General features: G+C 32.3%; 1 protein-coding gene across 6 annotated transcripts in view; it reads right to left on the bottom strand.

Annotated features, from left to right (window-relative positions):
- The window catches only part of Siz (schizo), a 163505-nt gene that overhangs the window by 14688 nt on the left and 126952 nt on the right, over positions 1 to 21865 (bottom strand). For 3 of the 6 annotated variants that reach the window (XM_026630064.2, XM_026630106.2, XM_026630047.2), the window contains 5 exons: positions 5293 to 5471; positions 2490 to 2634; positions 1727 to 1816; positions 800 to 1017; positions 144 to 264 (listed from right to left, as the gene is read on the bottom strand). In XM_026630064.2, the coding sequence (XP_026485849.1) occupies positions 144 to 264; positions 800 to 1017; positions 1727 to 1816; positions 2490 to 2634; positions 5293 to 5471 (753 nt within the window). Of the gene's footprint in view, positions 1 to 143; positions 265 to 799; positions 1018 to 1726; positions 1817 to 2489; positions 2635 to 5292; positions 5472 to 19731; positions 20058 to 21865 lie in introns of all 6 variants that reach the window. The other 3 variants (XM_026630082.2, XM_026630071.2, XM_026630056.2) reach the window with 3 other exon arrangements.

The following is a 21865-nucleotide window of genomic DNA, read 5'->3' as shown; positions in this document are numbered from 1 at the left end:
AAATTTACAGGCTGTTAATCTATGTATATAATGACGTCAAAGTTTGTTTATCTTTAGTCCTGTCATTATAAGACGATGTTATTTCTCTTTCCGAGACAGCTGTTCAACGAGTGTTCTACTTTATATATAAAGTTGATTAATACCTCATGTCAATATCATGCCTTTCGCGTAAAGACATGGAACGCATCGGTCTCGATAGCGCGAGTACTTTCTCAGCGCTGCCCGGACTTTTCTGCATTAGCGTGTTCGCGTAGATGTCATTGCCTGAAAACATTTTTAAGAAAAATAATTGTTAGAGCACTGCTATCTTTTCGAAATTTTATCGATTATGGAAGCCACAAAATTGATTAGGGATTTGATATTATCGAGTTCAGTTTATAAATTTCGAACTGAATGAAAAATAAACTCCTCGAAGTCAGGTAACTTGGTCATCTTTATTATTAAGTAATACTACTGAGTCTCCCGCGAAACTTCGCGTTTATTAAAAAGTTTTTTTAGGAATATCTAAACTTATGACAGGTTTTGTTTTGATTTCATTTCATTGTAAACTGCAACTCACTTATCTATATTTGGCGCCAAAATGATGGCACCTCTTTAATTTTTTATTAATATCAATTGATATACATTAGTTCAGTTCGAATGTTTACGTTTTAATTTTCTTTCTTATAGATACAGCCTTAGAACCGCTCTCTAACCAGCCAGTAACTTTTTTCCTCGGCTTTAAAATATATAAAGATTACCAAAGTGTGCAGAGACAATTATTTGACATTTTGCAATATAACCAATAATATTTAATCACCGTTAACTAGTAGATGGTCGGAGCCATCTTGGAGCCTCCTCGCATTCGAGTCGGCGGCCTTCGCCATAGCTGTGATCGCGCTGAACTTTTTCAAAAGTTGCCTCCTCCTGAAGGCCCTCTGTATAGTCACCGCTGCTCTCCTAGCCCTGAGCCCTCCGTATCGCCTTTCCAATATTTCGACTTGTTTGTCCAGCAGATCTTGGGACATTTCATAGCGACTGAAAATACAAAAAAACATTATTGAAATACGTTCAAATATCGTTATTACTAATAAATGTTTCTACAGAAATAAAAACAAAAATTCGATTGATTTTCAGTGTTGCATTTCGTGTCTATGACGTAACCGACTAAGGCGGTAGGAAAGACTAAACAGAAGACCAGATCAAGAGGGTAGTATTTGTGATAGATCGATTTACCTAATAGATAATGAAAGAGCTCGAAATTGATGAAATTGATATACGAATACTCATTGTGATAACGAATCTATTAAACAAGAGATTATGAATACTATAGACAATATCAATAACGCACATGCGAAATCGAAAGTATTAAGTTGATTACGTTCAGTATTAATAGAGACTACCGTGAGATATTGCGTTGATGAGTAATCTGTTCGATATTCCACTGATACAAGTCGCAGACTGAAATGTTATGTATAGAAGAATAAGCATTAATCGTCAATTTTCAAACATGCCGATGGATTAGTAGAATATTAAATGAATAGGGGCGTGGTAGTTTCGAATGTAGACCTTATTATCATGCTTAATATGGATTAGAGTCGAATGGACTATAAAATTATAACAAATACATTAGGTGGACTATAAATTGTGATCGTCAACGACAGGACGAGTGATATGGGTGAGTATTTTTTTTTGGTGTGTTAAGGATTTTAGGTTGAAAACGCATTCCTGAGGTTAGGGGACATACCCTCGGGTCAATTTGCCCCGTTTTTGTGGCAAACTAGGATCTTTTTGCGTTATTCCTGCCGTGCCAATGATTCCAACGTCTGTGCCCCGTCTATGGAATTAGATTTACAAAAATATCGTCAGTGACTTAATTCTCCTGTGAAAAAAATTGCGCCAACCCGCTCAGCAGTATGAGTTATAATATCGTCGCCATTTGGATACGAAACGAGAGAAAAGTTATAAATAACACAAATGGAATCGTAAATCAAGCGTTAATTGTAAATTATGTTCAAAAACAATTAACTAACATTAACCGTAGTTAAGAATTACTCTCACTGGCGAACCAAACATGTGTTTTCAATTAATAAGTTACCATAAATCACAGACTTGTAAGATTAATGTGTGCTAAACCTACGGGATTTATACGAAAAGTTATCGTTGGATGCTTTTCGGATTTCATATACAAAAAAATTGCACTAGCGTATCGCTAGTTTAAAAAATTAATACAATTTAAATTAAAAAAAAAAATCTTTTTTAAATACATTGGCGAATGTAAATTATTTTCTGCTGAAACGAAATTTACACTTCACGAAAAAATCGTTTTTATATACCTTTCAAAACAATTTCTCTGTCCATAGTTATTATCTGTTGATTACATGCATTTTCTTGGAATTTATTAATCTTAAAAAATCCAATAGCTCCTTAAACTACTGTATGTACAGTCAAACCAAACGCTTATGTACATTTTCTATAACTTTAAGCTTCGTCTTATCTTGTCATTTTACCTGTTGGTATGAACAGCCAGCCCGAAGCCCTCTGGCGGTGCGGCGATGTACAGCGGCGGCGCAGGTTCCGCTGCGCCCGCGCATAGACCCGCGCCCGTCGACGCGTTGGACGCCGACGAGCATGACGAGTTGGAGTGATTTAGTGCTGAAAACAGAAAAAAATTAATTAATATAAAATTGGAGTGTCTTTTTGTAATATTAAAATAACCGCGTTTTACAAAATAAATATATGTATACACTGAACATATACCAAAATAACATTTTTTACATTTTTTTTCTGTCTGTGTGTTTGTTTTGGCTAATCTCTGGAACGGCTTGATACATTTCGACGGGACTCTCACTGGGAGATAGCTTATGTAATAAGAAGTAACTTAGGCTACAACAATAACTTTTTGTTAAATTCAAACGCGCACAAAGTCGCGGGCACAGCTAGTTTTAAATATTGATCCATTTTTTGTCACAGCAATTAAAGAAAAATTACCTGAAACTTTATATAATACCTATTGCATAAGTTATTTTTAACGCTTTTTGTTATACGGGCATTATTATTTATGGCAAGTTTTTGCCTTTTTTTCAAAAGAAAGTATGTTATATGACGTTAATATTGATATTCGTAACTATTGATTAATATTCACGTTGATCGTAGTCAATCCAAAACAAGACGAGATTTAACTAAAAAAAAATGGAAGCGAAATCACAACATTTAAAAATAATAGCAACATATTTTAAACATTTTACTTAAAGATTTCTTCATATTATAAATATTATATAATATTACAATTCATTACGAGGAAATTGTGCGGGATGTATATGAAAAAATAATGGCCTTATAATCGTTGCTTAAGGACTGTTTAGATAAACATAGATTTATCTCTTTCTGTCATTATTGATTTGACATTCGAAAGAAAAAGTCAGCGTCGAACTAAAAACACGCTAAGCAACGTTTATAAATAAGAACCAAAAACTAATGTTGATACTACTAATTATAAAATTGTTAACCAAATATAAAAATACGTAGCACGTAACAGCTTGGATACTCTATTCCAACCATAAGAGGAGAAAAGCCAAATAAACAACAACAAAAAACAAACAAAAAATTCAAAATCATTGGTCGAGAGCTTGATTAATCTATGATATTCACTATTGGATTGGCGAAAAAATAGTTTGGAACGACGAAACTGTTATCGGAATTTTGGAAGTAAAATTATAGTGGATATAAGTAGTTAAGTGTAACAGTGTTGTATTATAAATAAATATATATTAATCATAAACTCTTAGTAGTGCACAATATAGCTGAGTTATTAGCAAATCGCAAGAAATACGCAAATCTAAAGTTTGTTTATCTTTATTCGTACCACCATTGGAATAGGCTAGACATTTTGAGGAGACGATGACACCAAGTGCAAATTACAAAATCTTTCCGTGACACATAACAACCGAATTAAAAAAAAACATATATAAAAAAAAAAACATTCAACAATAAATATTCATGTCGCAATTAACGTTATAAAGTGACCCAACTGTTACACGACCTCATCACATTCTCCTGCTCTTAAACGAGGATTAAATTTGATATTCGTGGCATTTTGGAGGAATTTACTTTGAAGCAGTTTTAGAGAGTTACAATTGTGAGTTGCGACCGAGTTTAAGCCGTGGCTCTTGTCGTTTTATAAAAAAAAAAATATACGAACAGCTACGAACTTGTTAAAATGTAAGGTTTAATTTTAAAAAAATAGGCCGTTTCAAATAAATACATACACTGTTTTTGTATAAGAAAATGTTAGGTATATCCAATTATTTTTTATCCTGACATTAATATTATAGTAGTTTTGTAGTATAACTAATATACTAATTTATAAATGGTAATAAAATTTCCAATTCCCACCGCCGAGCACGAGAAGAATTATATAATCACAAATAAGCATATGAAACTTCAGGGGACTTGTTCGGGTTTGAACTCGTTATATTCGGTCAAAATTCACGAGTTCTACATCTCGACTTTGTCTTAGAGATTGATATTAATAATATGTGTAAAGAACCAATTTAAATCACTATAAGGAACGATCATTTACGGGACGAAGTACTCTTCTACTAGTCACTATACCATCGGGGTAATCTTACCACGCGTATTAATCAACGTAGTACCTAGTAACTATATATTAACAATAACTTCTCTGTCAACCGCAACAAATGAACTCGATTAAATTATTCAAACATACCAAAGAAAATCTTTGACATTACTATGAATTTTATTTATTTATACAATAAACATTATGATATCAAATTGTTACATAGCTTATATAAATATTCCAGATAAAACCAGTTTTATCTGATAATAAATCATGATAGTCCAAATATAGATTTTTGTCGTTTCGCATTAAATTATATTATTTACTTTTATTTACATTATTAATAATGGCTTGTTGATAATATATACTTCTATACTAATATTATAAATGCGAAAATTACTATGTCTGTTCGTATTTCACGGCCAATCCTCTGAACCGAATTTGATGAAATAATAAAACATTTCGATTCGATGATGTAGATGGTTTAAAACTGATGTACTAAATCACGTGTTCAGAAGCAAAAGAAAACACTGTTCAAGTTTTATCAGTCTCTTGTAATTCAGATTACTTAATAACCTTAAGTCTAGAAAAGGCACCATGACCAGTTTCGACTCCATACTTTAACTAATTCTGAAGATATTTCTTAAGAATTCTAAAAGCATTCAAAACCTAGCGTGTCACATAAGTCTTCCAAGAAAAATGTACCGTATATGCAAAGGAGGAAGGACACTTACCAGGTAACGGTCGGTGTACAGCTGTAACGTATCGATTGCCCTCCATATAGCCCCGGTCAGGCTCCGACTGATGAGCATGGTGTCCGCTGTGTATGCTGTGCTGATGAGAGTAAAATCCGTCCGGTGGATGTAACGCCACCCCACCACCACCCTCCTCTTCGTCGACTTTCTGGGAGAAGCTAGAAAGGATAGAAAATGAATATCATAAGTATAAATTCATTAACATCATATTATCACGTCACACCAATTAATGGTGTTAAATATAAAAGAGCTAATTAGCAATTCATCTAAAATTTTTAAATTAGAAGATCTTTAAGAACGACATAAGCCGGATCCCGCAATACTCCTTCGTCGAGACAATAAAAGAAAAAGAAAAATAAGGGCCCGAATAACATAATGATAAATAATAAGGAAGTGCTTTAGCTTTGTAAGATTATTTAATGTAATTAATCAATTCACAGTCGAACAATCAGATACTTGTACAATTAAAACTCTTTGCTCACATAAGATAATTTGCATTTGGACAGTTTTCAAGATACTTCATAGAAACGTAAATGCGGTTTTAGTTTCCTTAAACAAATATTACATCACGAACGTTCCGTTGGAATTTTCAAGGGAATTTGCATTCAAATGTATTCTAACAAGTACATATTATAAAACAAAGTCCCAGCGCGTTTGCAGTGGTCTGTCCGGACGAACTTTTGGAATTACTACATGAATTTTGCTTTAATGCATCTTTTTATAAAAAAAATATTTTCCGGTTAGTAAATTCAAAAAACCATTGATTTTACATACTCTAAAATTGTCTGAGAAGTATAATTCAAAGAAATCCCAAATAAAAAACGTTTTACAATATTCGAAGTAGCATTGATGGATCACACGTCGAAATTAGCGGTTCGTTACACTGAATCCAGTAATTTGGAAACGATTGATTTCTGATATTAAATAACGATCAAATACTGAGCAAAGATTTTATCACCAATGTCTGTAATTTTACTGGGTCACTCAACTTCATAACGAGATACAACGAAACAAAATACTGAAGTTTTCAGGGAGAAGATATTTTATTGCTACCTACAAACGTTACGTCTAGTAGGTACGAGTAGTACCCCTAATGGTTTTGTTTATTTCCGAAACATTTCCCTTAGAAGATCCTGGCAAACGGTTGAATGAGTTTTTCAGAAGTTTATTATATAATTTATTAGTCCGGATTAGTATATTGAAAAAACAGAAAAATCCTTGTTTTTTTCCTGCGAAAAAAAGAAGTCGAAATTCTCGGCTTTTCTCTCTTATAATAAGCAGGTTTTATACGTATAAACGTTCCTCTTGAATTACTCTATTTATTGATGAAAATTGCTATAAAATCCGTTGCGTATTTTAAAAGATCCAAGCGCACAGGCAGCGGTAAACGACTTTGTTTTATACTATGTACATAGAGATCAGTTAAAAATTACACTAGAATAAACTTCAGAAATAAAAATACAATAAAAAATATATATACCGACGATGTAATATGCGATCTCGTTACCGCAATACGCTTTTAGCGACGGAATGATAGCCAAGAAAATATTATATTCAAAATGATTTTAATTGCGACCTGATTCCTAGCGGACTACACATATGATTCTGCCAATTCGGCTTCTTATGTGTTTATTTACCGATCGCAAATTGAGTCTAACTTAATCTTTTCGTAGATTATATTTTGAAGATGGTCCCGTCACCTATGTTCATTAGAAGAAAAAAAATAATCACTAAGGGAACCACCCTTCACACTATTTTAGGAGCGCTAGAACTACAGCTACTAATAAATAATATAAAATTTAACCATGTCTTTAATACAGAGTTTGAAATGCAACTTTTATACCAAATTTAAAATTAATTTAAATAAAATATATATTGAGTCATATTAACTAAATGAAAAATTATATTCAACTAATTCTGGTATTTGAAGTTCGTTAGTTCGTTTTGGAGGAGTTTCGATAGCTAAAGTTAGCATAATCTCAGCAAGTCTAAAAGTTAGATAAATGCAGGCAAATATTTGATGTCAGTCTTGATATATTTTTTAATTAAGTTCATATCATAAGACGGAACAGATTCCAAGAACTGTCAAGTTTCTCGTATGTAGGTTAGGTGAACGGGCTTTCAAATGGTATTTCTTTAGACGTATTTTTGTTCGTAGCTGACACGATAATGATTACTCACGTAATCTTTGACTTAAATGATACTTTCAGCTTGCTAGTCAGTTTTAATAAACACATCATACTATTACTGTATGAAAAGGGAGAGCCTTTTCATTTCAAAAGATGGACTTAAGCAAAATGCGACAATTTTACTTTTACACAAACGACGTTGTGTGTCTAAGTCAGTTTTGTATAGCCGAGTAAAAAATTACTGGATTTCAGACAATATATACCATATATTTAGATATAAAAATGTATTTTATTCATGTTATAAAAAAGGAGAAAAAAAGCTAATTAACATTATATACTCCTATAAAGAGGTAAGATTTGTTTGTTTGTATGTAAAGGTTTAGATTCGGAACTAATAATCGAATTCTAATTTATTTTCACTGGTAAAAACCTACATTATTCCTGACTGCTATAGGGTATCAATTATGTTTATATCATAACATTTTAATAAACCGCACCCGTGCGAAATCAGGGCGGGTAGCTCATAAAAAATAAAGCTTTATTTGTTTTGATTCATACTAAAATTAATTGATATAGAACTACAAAAATAGTCCATTATGTCAACGAGGTCGCAAAGAACATCGATCACTGCAGTACAATTCTGTAAAAATTCACTTCGTATTTCAGTCGTGAAATTAATGACAACTAACCTATGATGATACGCCATTTTGATACGAGTTTCTTATAATTTTTATAATTGTTATAATCAATATCACTTTCGGACAGTTCACGCTCGTGTCCTTCGGTGAGTTTCGAGTTTCTTCTTACAGAATACCTCTACAGTATCGATCCGCTTCGAAAAGGGTAACAGTTGGACGACATTTTGTAAAAAAACATAAGATCTTTAAAATATTCAAAGAAACGTCAAAACATGCGATAGCATTAGATACGGTATCTTAAATAGATAAGTCGTTTTTTATTAAATAAAATCTTTTTTTAAATTTCATATCACATGAGTCACGACAACGTACAAATAGTTTAATAAATAAGGAATTAGCTTTAATACAAAAATAGAATCTTTAAACTTAAACAGATTGAGTTGAGATTGCGCCTTTTACATTAATTAATTCTTTAACTTTTAATAAATCAAAGAATATTGTTATTTATTACATAATAAAAAGTATATATGACACGGGAAAATCATTTTCGCTAATTTTCCTCTCGGACATGGTATGTACAGTAGTTACTTATAAAATTTATCTGTATATAATTCGGTAATATCTAGTTTCTGAAACGTCGGTCAAAGATTAACGAAATTGACTTCAATCTGAACGCTCATTGGTCAAGTTTTGCGTCATCAGCTGTCACCAACCAATGACCTGTCGATTGAAGTCAAAATTGTTAACTTACCTTTGATCACCGTTTTAGGGCAAAACTCAATGAGCAATTGTTATTCAATAAATGTTTAACGAAGATTTACTTATTTTTCATAATAAATCATCGTAATATTAGGTACATAAAATACTATACTTAAAAAAGGTAATATTTGAGTGATGTATTGAAACTTATTAAAGTTAATTCTAGTTTCAAACATCTATCAGACATTTTTAGTGAAATAGTCGAATAAATGTCGGCGTAAATTGTCTTTCAATTTCATTTCCGGGAAATGATAAAAGTGAAAATGTAACTTCAGGAGATATGAACAGGAAATACCGGTTTATTGGCATAAATTACGTGGATTACGCTAATGACTTCGTTTGGGTTTACTTTGAAAATTGTAGCATATTTAGTACCTCACATCTGGTAGCACGTTATTATCAATATAATATAAATTCCAAGTTTAGTCGGTGTACATAGAAAACATTCAAATGAAGGTAATGATTGTCGGATACCTTACTTGTATAGGTACCTATGCCGAAAGACATTATGGAATAATAGTCCTCATTATCCCGAGTGTAAGTTTTTGATTAAAATTTTTAAAACTATATTTCTAACATTTAAAACTATGATACTATGATATTGTTTTCGGAAAGGAACACCTCTTTCTTTCAACGAATCTCCCCGAATATTAATGTTATATTTTCCTTGTTTTATCGCTTCCATTTTGAATAAAGAAAATTACAATTTCAATTCGATACACGATCAAACTTTATTACGACAATCAGAAAACCAGTTACAGTCAAGTTTTTTATATCCACGAATACATTAAACGATACACGTATTTACGTACGTTTACGATTAAGAAAAACAATTCGTACTATCAAGTAGTTAATATAAAATTAAACCATCGAATAGCTACACAAACCACAATCGGTTTATGTTAATAACGCTCCGAATAAACATTGTCAGAATACGAAAAATGGTAGCAAATATTTCAAATAATTCTCATCAGTACGTTACATGCGTATCACTGAAATACTCATTTTGTAACCGAAATATATCGGAAAATGTTTTGTTTGACTTAAAATTTGTTACACGCAGCTCGCGTGTAAAACACGATGTTGCATCTCCGGCACGCTGACACTAAAGCTCGTGTGGAGGTTTATCAATTAAGGGTAACCTATTTACCTCTGTTGCTCGACAGTTTCTTGTTATTCGCTAAAATATTTACACTAGGTCATGTTACGGAACGAATACACACTTATTTTTTACTTAAAAAAATTAAGTACCTATATTTACAGAGCATTATTGCAGACTTGGAAAATATGGTGTCTTTAGTGTCTGATGATATCCATACATCGTCAATGTGCCGCGAAATACGGAATGATGTCTCTTCAGCCTGTAATTACACTGGCCCACTTTATATTCAAACTGGAACACAGCAAACAAACTATTGCTGTTTGCCGGTATAATAGTGCTGGTGACTATCTGTATACGCCTACCTGTACCAAGTCCTACCATCCAACCGAAACAAGTCAACAACGAAGCGGAACCATTTGGTGGTAGAGCTTTGTGTAAGTCCGTCTGGATAGGTACCATCCACTCATCATATATTCTACCGACCTCTAATATTTAGTATTGCTGCGTTCCGGTTTGAAGGGTGAGTGAGCCAGTGTTACTTTAGACACAAGTGACGTGACTACTTAGTTCCGAGGGTTGGTTGTGTATTGGAGATGTAAGCAATGGTTTCAATTTACGGCGCCAATGTCTATGAGCGGTGGTGACCACTTACCATCAGGTAGCCTATTTGCCCGTACGCCTATCAATTTAATTAAAAAGAAAACAACTTATTCAAATTCAAAGATCTCTTAGTACCAACAACGTAAAACTTCTATATGATGCCGCATGCTGTTACCTTGTGTAATATCTAACCTGTTTATGAAGCTAATGAATTCAATAGTATAGTGAAGAAAGTTAATGAGCTACGAGAGATTATCACCTAACAGTACATATAATATGTCAGTAGGATGTCCGTCGGAGCGTACTAAAATTACCGTAAGGCGAGAACAGTTTGACTCGATCACATGCAATAATCATTGAAACTTTATTCCTTGCACAAAATTATTTATGATTAAAATATTCATTAATATTTTTATATGATATTTATTATATTATGCGTATTGAATTATGTATTGTATCAAATGATTATGGGATTATTAAGTAATCGCCTCTAAAATTGTAAAATTGACGACCTCCGTGGTCGAGTAGTGTGTACACCGGTTTTCATGGGTACACTACTCCGAGGTCCCGGGTTCGATTCCCGGCCGAGTCGATGTAGAAAAAGTTCATTAATTTTTTATGTTGTCTTGGGTCTGGGTGTTTGTGGTACCGTCGTTACTTCTGATTTTCCATAACACAAGTGCTTTAGCTACTTACATTAGGATCAGAGTATTATATGTGATGTTGTCCAATATTTATTTATAAAAAAAAATGTCCATGGTGAGAGGAGGCTCTTCTATCGAGAGAGATGGATAGGCACGTAATCCTCTACGAATTTCGTATGGCACATGGACATTGCACCACGATCAAAAACACAAACTAAACACATGAAAATTAATCGGCGATGAGGCTTGGAATTGCAACTGTCTCAAGAAAATGTTTTTCAAAACACACTTGAAATCCCGTATGTCGTTTAATCCAAAGCTCAGGTTGCCAACAAACTGACCGGTAACATAAAATTTATCTAGCGAATCGCGAGTCTCCTGCCAGTGGCCGAATATGGTATGCAATTGTTATTTCATTCATTCGCGTTTACCGACGCAGAACGATGCGTTTCCTTGGCAATGACCACGAGCGGTCGAGCGAGCATCCTTTATTTAACCGTTTAAACTTTATTAGGAAGAAAATTATAGTTCTGAGGAACAGTTTTTATTCCTTTTGTAACCGATTTTTAGAAGCAAATGGTCAGTTTTGGGTTGGTTGTATCGTACTATTAAAAAACGTTTAAAGGAAGGCCCGCCAATCCAAAGTCCAATCACATTTGAGAAATTATTTTATAAGATTAATTATGATACAAATCATTCCACGGTAATTTACAAGATTAATTAAACTTTAAATGGACAACAAAACTAATTCAATTTAGCTTTCATCGTATCATGCGTTTATTTATATTTTTCATAGAACAATTAAGGTGATGTAGATGAATTTGAATATTTCCATATGTATAAATTAAGTTTAAGATCTCGATTCTGACCCAAAATTATATTGCTATTATTATAAACTGTACATCAGAAAAACTCCACATACTGTATTTATGATCATGGTTTATTATTGTAGATAAAACAAACAGTTAACTTGAGAGCACAGTGGAATATTGTAAACACGTATAATATTTGAGGTTACGTCAAGAAAAACATGTTTTGACGGAGGAAATTTAAGTCGTTTCTATTCAACGGCTACGGAGAAAACAGACCGACTTGTAAAATTTTTGTTTACTTGGTATAGATTTACAACAATAAGAAATAATACTTTATGGTTCTAGATATTTTGGGTACCTACCCATATTTCGACGGTTAGATATAAGTAACAATACTGACCGCGTCACAACACAATGCTGAATTCTTTTTTGAAGCACTATATACAAAAAATGAAGCTTAACGTACAATCTGACATATCTGGACCGATTGGATGCGTGGTTATCTGCCCTATAAACTCTATCGATATGAAATGTGAGTCACATTACGACATTCGCGCAAGCACAGGTATTCTGTAAGAAACTCACCACAAAACACAAGTGTGAAATGTAAGAAGGTGATATGCGACATTGACTATAGTCATAGACCATAGTTATAAAATTCAAAGGAAAAACGTATCAAAATGCCGTATCACCTTAAATGAGTTGTTAAAATTTCACAAGTGAGTTACGAAGTAAATTCTTACAGAATCGCACTGCAGTTCGATAACCATGAGGTGAGATAAGAAATAGTAAGCCTCACATATTTTATCTGGTTCAACTAACATAACGACACCAGGGAGTAATGAAACATAAGGAGAGGCATTATCACTAAAGGTTTATTGTCGAAGACGGAATATTCAAGCAAATATACTCCTAAAGTCAAACGTCTTAAGACTGAAATCTCTGTAACCGTTAATAAAGCCTATTTCTAAAGTAGGAGGTTTACCAGCTTAGCTGAATCCTCACCTTGCAGTTTCGAACAACAAACTTTAAACTAAACGTTCTGTAACAAGTTCTGTACCTAGCATTCATCGTCACAAGATGAAAACAGTTTTTTTCTTAAGAAATCTTTATTAATTAACTAAATTAAACTCTTCATTATTAATTATTTTAAATAATTCGAAAAGAATAATGAAAATACATTATAAGCAATATTTACGGAACGTGTCTAGAAAACACAGTCGAATCGTGTACTAATATTTAGCATCGTGATTATCAAGCGATAGTCACGACTTTATAGAAAGTTCGTGAAAACCACCGCAGACTACAATTTGAATAATATAATACCTGATCTTCTGAGAGATACAATAGTGTTTAGAGGTGAAATAGAACGGAACGTCGTTGTTAAAATTAGGCCGGCAATAATTTATCTTACAATGTAACTGCCAGCGTTATTATACATTACACGTATTAGGCAAAGCAACTTTTAGATCCTGGATTACACAGATTAGCTCAGTTTTATATGAAATATAAAAGTCAGTCAGGTCAGACACAAGTGTCACCTGATGGTCACGACTGCCCTAGGACATTGGCCTTATTAGGAGTGGCAATTGTGGCTGCTATTGCAGTGGCTTACTCATCCTTCAAAACCGGAACATAACAATACTATTGCTGTTTGGGTGTAGAATATATGCGGTACATACCTACCCAGACGGGTTTACGCAAAGACATCTACTATCAAAATAATAAATGGGGGGCATGAATCGCTATAATTTTTGCAACACTGACGATATACATACATATATATATGTTATAACTATAATAGTTCCGACAGAGATAAATTTACACAAATTTAATTCTTTAACTCGTTACTGTATTTAAAGTATTTAGTAAGTTTTTACTACGTTTATTTTATTATTATTGTTAATCAAAGCTGGTGTTTATCTTTTTTATTATTAACAAATTAGTTTATTGGTTAATGCTCTATTTATTATTAGTTTATAGTAATTTATTAAAGTTTAATAAATTGTTCAAAAACCAAGAAAAAAAATGCATCTGTTCATTTGCATAAACATAAACTTCCAACGAGTAACAACTTACTCTAGAGACTCCAAACGAAGGAACTGACAATTAATTCCAAACAACGTCTAAAATGATAAGAGTAATTCATTTATACAAGAAACTCGATTATTCTTTAAATATAAACTTAAACAAAATCGACATATTAATAAATACATAATGACTTAAATATTAGATTCATTAATCGTATCTACAGTATACACGTTACTTGTGAGTGACGATTCAAAAGTGACTTTAGTACAAAGTTGGGCTATAGTAGCCTCTCGTGTTAATTAAGAGCTTAATCCACGAAGCAGCTCAACTCCAGCTTGATGCTGAATTACATGCAACTACCCTAACGATGGTTTCCTTCCCCGATAAAGACGAGATTAATTTCCACATATAATCTCAGTTGTGTTTGCCCGGATTTAAACGCCTGATCTTCACTTACGGATCGGAACGAGACAATAATTAAGAAGATAAATTTAAAGTTATAGTTACGTTCATTTTATTAAAAAAAAACAGCAAAGGTATAGCCCGAGCATTAGCAATAAACTCGTTATGAAATTTTGGTTCAGTTAATTACAGTTCTGTTACAAATTCAAACCGTCATAATGAAATAGTTCACCGAATATAGGTAGCCTTCCAATACACGTGCAATGAACGCCCACGTGAAGTTCGACCTAGCATACCAAAAACTGGAAAGCTAAATTGGAATACAAGTTAAATGTGAATTCTATTGCAGCGAATTCACGGTAACATTTACTAATTTATATGTCAAATACATATAGTGAAATATAGTGAGAATAAGCATACAAACAATGACATATATCTGATCAAGAGTTACAGAGAGAGACTGGCTTTAATGTATATGTTTACGTCCGCTTTTTGGAAAGGGAGAAAGATGTTAAGTATCCAGTCGTTTTTGTGCCCTTATATGTGAAAAGTTTCACAATAATCAGTTGACTAGTTTAGACGTAAAACGTAACAGACAAACAAATCAATTCACTTATAGCCTATTCCAATGGAAGTAGGAAAAAAAATTAACAAACCTAAGATTTACGTATTTCATGCGATTTGCTAATAACTCAGCCAAGAGTTTATGATTAATACATCTTTATTTATAATACAACACTATAACACTTATTTCCACTTTAATTTTACTTCCAAAATATCGATAACAGTTTCGTCGACGTTCAAACTGCCATTCTTTCGCAAATCCATAGTGAATATCATAGATTAATCAAGCACTCGACCAATGATATCGAATCTGCTGTCAAATGTTGTTTACTTGGCTTTTCTCTTGTGGTTGGAATAAAGTATACGCATTTATAATATTCGTTAGGATTTTGGTTCGAAGTGTCCCATAGATTTATTATTACTATCTCTGTCAGACACCCTATGATAGTTGACAATGATTTATGTAACATGTCATGTTGGTACAGCATCAACTCATACTAGACAATATTTATTAAAGTAAAGTAACATCGCTTTAAAGAGCTCTCTTAATGAAATTATTTGGAGCTTCTTCGATACGGTTTGATACACACGTGATAGAATTTCATCCTTCATATAACTTTCCTTACGATGTTTTCTTTGACCGAGCATGATATGAATTATAAAACACACAATAATCTCATCACAAAGAAGAAAGGAAGAAAAGCTAAAGCGCCAAAATTGCACTTTCGTTAAATGAAGTTTACTAGCTTAGTTTTAAATTTCATTTTCCAAAAGTACCATTATGGCACTATAGCTTTTCCTTCCACTGTTCAGTTTCCACAGACAATGTGATAATACAGATGTACTTGTCCGGTTTAAAAACCGGGATCCGGTATTCACATGTCATTACTAGGTCTTTATAAATCAAAGTAAAATTTATATTTCAATGGCACTAGAAAATTTACAACAAATACACGCGGGAGTTTACAGCGAAAATATTTGCTAAATAATGGCGCAGTAACGTTTCGTTGTTTTCGATTTCGCTTTGTTTCGACGAAAACACGTTCTCAACAATTCATTATAAATGCATTCTTTTTATATATGACTAATTGTCGCTCGCGGCTTCACTCGTGTTTTAGGGGTTGGTCAATTTTATTAAATTCAAATCAAATTACATCAAATTCGGTTCAGTAGGTTGGTCTTAAAAAAGACATACAGACAAAATTAGTATAGATTAAGACGGTAATTATGAAACATTATTAATGATTTTATATAATAGACCATTGTAGGATATAATTACGTAAAAAAATTTAAGTTTGTCAAATTTGACAATACTTAAATCTTTGGGTAGGTAAATTTTGTTTACGTTTCGATGAAACATAGATATCTCTATCTTTCGACAAAAACCATACAAACTATAACGAACTTGCTTGATCGATTAAGTATTCATTCAGATGTAAACAATAGAAGAATAAACACTGCTAACTATGAAACTTCGAGCTGATATTGGGAATCACTGAAAAACCCAATCACGAAGAAGTTTCATTAAGGATCTCGGACATGTAGTCTTAGAAGTATAAAACCCAAAATTAACTTATATAATGTTTCTTTTTTAATTAGATTATTATTTATTTCGCCGTTTTGTCGAATAAAATATAAATTTATAAAATAGTTCATAGGTATCTTCGCAAACGTTTTGTTGCGGCCTGCCTACTGCCTTCATAAACGTGTGAGTCGTTTTTGTTTTGTACCGCTAGTGCAGTTGTTCATTTATGTTTATATGTATAAATGTAATTCCACTTGCGAGCTATAATAATATAAATCGCCTTCATTAAGAAATCTAACAAGAGTTTTATTGAAATACTGCATAATTCCAATACGGTCTAATCAGTTCTGAGGAGCTCTCTCCGAATTTTTGGTAAATTTTCTTTCTTGACAATCAATAAGTAAAAGTGTTTTATAATTAATAAAGAGTTTCGACTTTCATTTAATTTTGGAATAAAGTTATTAAAATGTTCACCAAGCCGAATTGTTTATCGAGATCATTCGAAACATTTATGATTTTCGATTATAACGACGATAAGCCTTCCTTTAATCAGTTCTCAGAGTCGAAAACATAATTTAAGTTAATTTATCAAACAGTATAACTTTCGAATAAACTCAGATATAATCCGAGGTAATGTTACAGAGATTTCGCTCATTCCTATTTACCGTTTCGATCCGTATTTGCATACTAGGTATTTACGTTTACTTTGAAGATCAAATGAATGTGGTTCGGCATATATTAGCTTTTATATGATAATGTGGCGTTAATATGATTTAAATTATACATTTGTTTCTATGTTAATTGCCTTTTATTAGTTTATTTCACTGTTTGCATAATATTTAGTAACTCATCCATCGTCATAATTATTAGCGTCAGAACATTTATACAATTTAAATATTATCGAAGCAAAAGGTGTGTTATATTTTTCGTTGTATAATTTTTTTATGTAATGCTGTTAGCGATTTATTATCTTTATTATTTATATTATGAATGAAAATATTTATTTTCGTGTGGCATTATCGTTAGATTGTACGTTATATGCACTAACTGTATTTACAAATAATGAAGCCCAAATAATGGCGCATATTATTCTTATGGTAAACGTAACGTCTAACGTTAATGTAATGTCTATGGGCTGTGAAGACTTACCATCAGGTGGCCTATTTGCCCGTCCGTCTAATTATACCATAAGATATATAAAGAACCAAAATAAATTTTGTACGTGATAACCACCGTCAACAAACATAGGCGCTGTAAGAAATATTGACCAATTAGATCAAATCTTCAATCAAACGCTTAATTACCGCATCGTACTCGACCAATGAGCTCAACTAATCGCTTTTACACAATTGGCTTGTTAGTGCTCTAATGTTAAATTGAAAATCAATGTTAACAATGACTTTTTGCAACTCACCCGCCCTCGCTATACCGGTCGCCAATTAATATGTAACACACTTATGTTTGTTGGAGCGGAGCCAAAATAGAACCTTGCGGTATGCCCAACGTTGAAAATTCGATGCTACGGTTTAAGCTCTGCAGCGTTATTTTTAGCACGGGAGGGAACTCAAAGGGAACTCTTATAACATTTGGATAAGAAATTTAAATTCATATATAAATTTCGCTAACCAGTTGAAACATTACAATATTTATTATTAACTTAAAAAAGGAACATTAAGAATATACATATTTTACATTGAACTATATCAATTCAAAATGCTGCTAGCATTCTTGTCACCATTCCACGCGGACATGATTTATAGAGTAACTATTTTTAATTCATATTTGTATATATTTAAGGACATAATGTTAGTAATTCTTATGTAAATAAAAATTAAATAAGTACACAATATTTATAATATACCATACGAAATGATAATGTAATTAAACACTGTGTTCTAGTTACTAAGCACAGTTTGTAAATGTCTCATTAAGATCTCCCCTTCTTTTGAAGAGAATAATATTTCTAACTTATTGAACACGCATGGCGCAGATTTTCCAATCACATTCACCGCCATGTCCGATAAGAATTACAAACACAAACTGATATGTAAATCCACTTCGAATTCGCCATCTTCGATAATAATTAATCACGCGTTCTAACTATTAGGCAATCTGGATTCTATATAGAAACATCACTATAAACATCAAAACATTTAAGCTTTAACAACTGTGAAATGTAACTTAGAATATCCTAGCATATAAATATAAATTCGAATTCGGTTTTTCCACGAGGCGGCCGCAATTAAAACGATTTTAGGTCAGGTTGGGGATGTTTCATTAAAATACTGAAACATTAAAATTTAAACTTAAAAAACTTGCACGAATAAAAATAAAACTCAATTTTATAGAGTCCCCGTGGTTGCACAGTGGTTAGAACATTTTAATCTTATCGAAAATTTGTGTTTAAAATTATTTGAGCGATCTTAGCCGAAAAGTACGAAATATTACTTTAATTTTCTTTTATAAAATAATGAATACAAGGAACGATGTATGTGATCGTGTGCTTTAAAAAAAGGTTTCGCTAGTAATTCATTAAGGATCAACAAACTTTCCGAAAGTTCATCACTCCGGCCTATTTAGGGCACTTGCTAAGTATCGCGAGTGCAGTTTATTTGTCAAATGGAGCGAGACATCCCTTCCATTGTTACTAGTGGGGGTGGGCCTCTATTCAGTTGCACAGACTTGATTAATACGGATGAATGCACCCGCTCGGTGCAGGAACGACCTAGTTTCAGTAGAAAAAATAGTCGGTTATTAAAATGGGCAACGTTTGCGAGAGTGAGATTGCCTGGTTTGACGAAATGGGTTGCGGCTTTCGTTTTTAACGATTTCATTCTAGTGGATGAAAGCGAATTGCTTTTCTAGAACTTTGTTGGATATATATTTCTTTTTTTTTTCATTCGGATTTCGTAGATCGAGTTACAGTGTGTGTTTTAATCGAAGTTGGCAATTTCAGTGTTCGAATGGTTTTTTTATTAATACAGAAACGTGAAACGAAGATAACTTTTATTAGTTTCACTAGTTTATTGAAAAAACACATTTAATATAACATAACCTGCTTAATTACCAAAAATTGCGAAATCTTCTAAAAAATCAATTCCGTTATTTCCAAATAAAGACATCTTCAATTAATCATGTAACTTACATTTATAAATTAAACATTCAAAATTCACAACCAAAACTTACGGTCGTATCACATCAATTACACTTACCCGTAATCAGGCCTTTGACAGAACCAGGACCTTGTTAGCTTTGCAGCTTCAAGGAGAACTCCACCAATATCACTGATCCTCATGCCAGGACAACAGCATCCATCGCTGTCACCTTCGCCCACTAACACAACACGAGACTCGGACTTCGCCACTTTGAACTATTAATAATTATTTCGACCACCGATTTATTCCACTTGTTTTTTAATTTCAGTAATGTATCATTGTAAATTTTTGACACTTAACTTTTCGAATTTGAACCGCACACTGTTCTCTTCTGTACACATTTCACAATTAGATTAAAGTTAACTCCAATAACATTTACCGAACTAGAAAGAGAAAATTAATTTAGCCATAATTCAAAACGAATTTGCTATTACTCAAATAGCAGCAATTATATTACCAAAAGTAGTAATAATTCATTTTAATGCACATTTACTGAGAAACACACAAATTATCAAGTTTCCGTCAACCTAAATGTTTAACGACGAGGTCATAATGTACCTACATTACTATAACGCAATTAACAGAAATGACCAATATACAGTTGATAGAGTATGTCAAAGGGAGTTAACATGACGATTATATTAATCACCGATAGCTAGCTTAAGCCCGGTAAGCTTTGAAATAACTCTAAAAAATAAAATAAGAAATTAAAAACAATTATTATACGTCAGTGAACTTCATGTAAGTATCAATGACCGTTGTAGAAACAAAAGAAGTCCCATGAGGGAAAAATAGATCAAGATCGTACACTATTTAAAAATAAATATTCGAAAAAAGAATCATTTTAAAGTAACAAAGAAAAACAATCACAAAAAAATGAAAGCAATGTTATTATGAGTAATTTGAGCAATAATAGAGAGGAAAGTACAATGACTAAGGTGAACACATCAGATTTACATTACCATATAAATACTGATATCAAGAAGGCTAAGACATCAATCATCGAGATCATTTGTATGACATATCCGTGACTGGTTGGATATACTGACCGACTTGGTAACGATATGCGGAATCAAAGATCTTTGTTATGACAACGTCAGTACACAAAACAATACTTGAACTGGAAACGGGACGAGGTTTGAATGAGATTATAGAGCATCTGCTTCGAGACAAACGACGCCAAAACTCGTACGAACTAAGAAATTCTTGATAATAAATTCTAATAATTGGTTTTATTTTTTATCTATATTTAATGAAAATTTACAGAATATCTTCCATAATTCAAGTCAAGCTAGAACATAAAAATAATAACTTAGTGATACTAACGAACGAAAATAATGGTATATTTTTGATAGATAAAATAGATCTCAAAAAGTTTCTGTAAAAATATTTGGACCACTAACAAACATAACTCATAAGTTAATTCAAGTTAGGTAAATAACTATTACATTTATTATTTCAGCGGACGGTACCAATGTAAAAATTTTGGCAACAACAAATTATCTTACAAAACGTTTAAAAATACTTCTTATAAAACTGATCCTATTTTATTTTTAAAAAGCGATACCAAATATAAAGAATTTTTTGATGTTATTATGTGATATTGTTATGCGTTACGAATCTTAGGAGACCAATAATTATAGATTTATGAACAGTATTTCTAAGGCATAAACGCTTACCATATTTGTTCAAGCCACATCGTAATTATGTCATCTTAGAGCATATAGCCAAATGATGTCATTGTTGTCATACATCCATACATTATAAAAATAAAGTTATTCATATTTATCATCATCAAATGAGTCTATGTAAGTTTCTAACAAAAAAATGGCGGGTATTTTCTGAAACTTTGAAAAAAAAAACGTCATAAACTGATTCATTTCAGACACAGATGACATTAATAAAAATTCTGGGACAGTATAAATGGTGTAATATTTCTCAGCGAGATAATCTTTCAATGTCATCATTCACACGACGGTTTCGATTACTTTGTATTAAATATCTGTGGACCATTTAAAAGTAAATATTAATTAGAAACTTGACATTACGACTTACGAGATACGCGGTAGTCGTTTCGGAAACATGAAACTCACAACTTGCAACCAAAAATTATTACATACGAGATAAAAGAATGTATAAATATATCTCAAGATATGTAGTATATAAAAGCTTGTAAATATCTCAATGCTGA

This window comes from Vanessa tameamea, chromosome 26 (genome assembly GCF_037043105.1).
Source record: "Vanessa tameamea isolate UH-Manoa-2023 chromosome 26, ilVanTame1 primary haplotype, whole genome shotgun sequence".
Taxonomy (NCBI): domain Eukaryota; kingdom Metazoa; phylum Arthropoda; class Insecta; order Lepidoptera; family Nymphalidae; genus Vanessa; species Vanessa tameamea.
The sequence above is the reverse complement of the archived record's forward strand: the minus strand, read 5'-3'. Positions and strand labels throughout refer to the sequence as shown.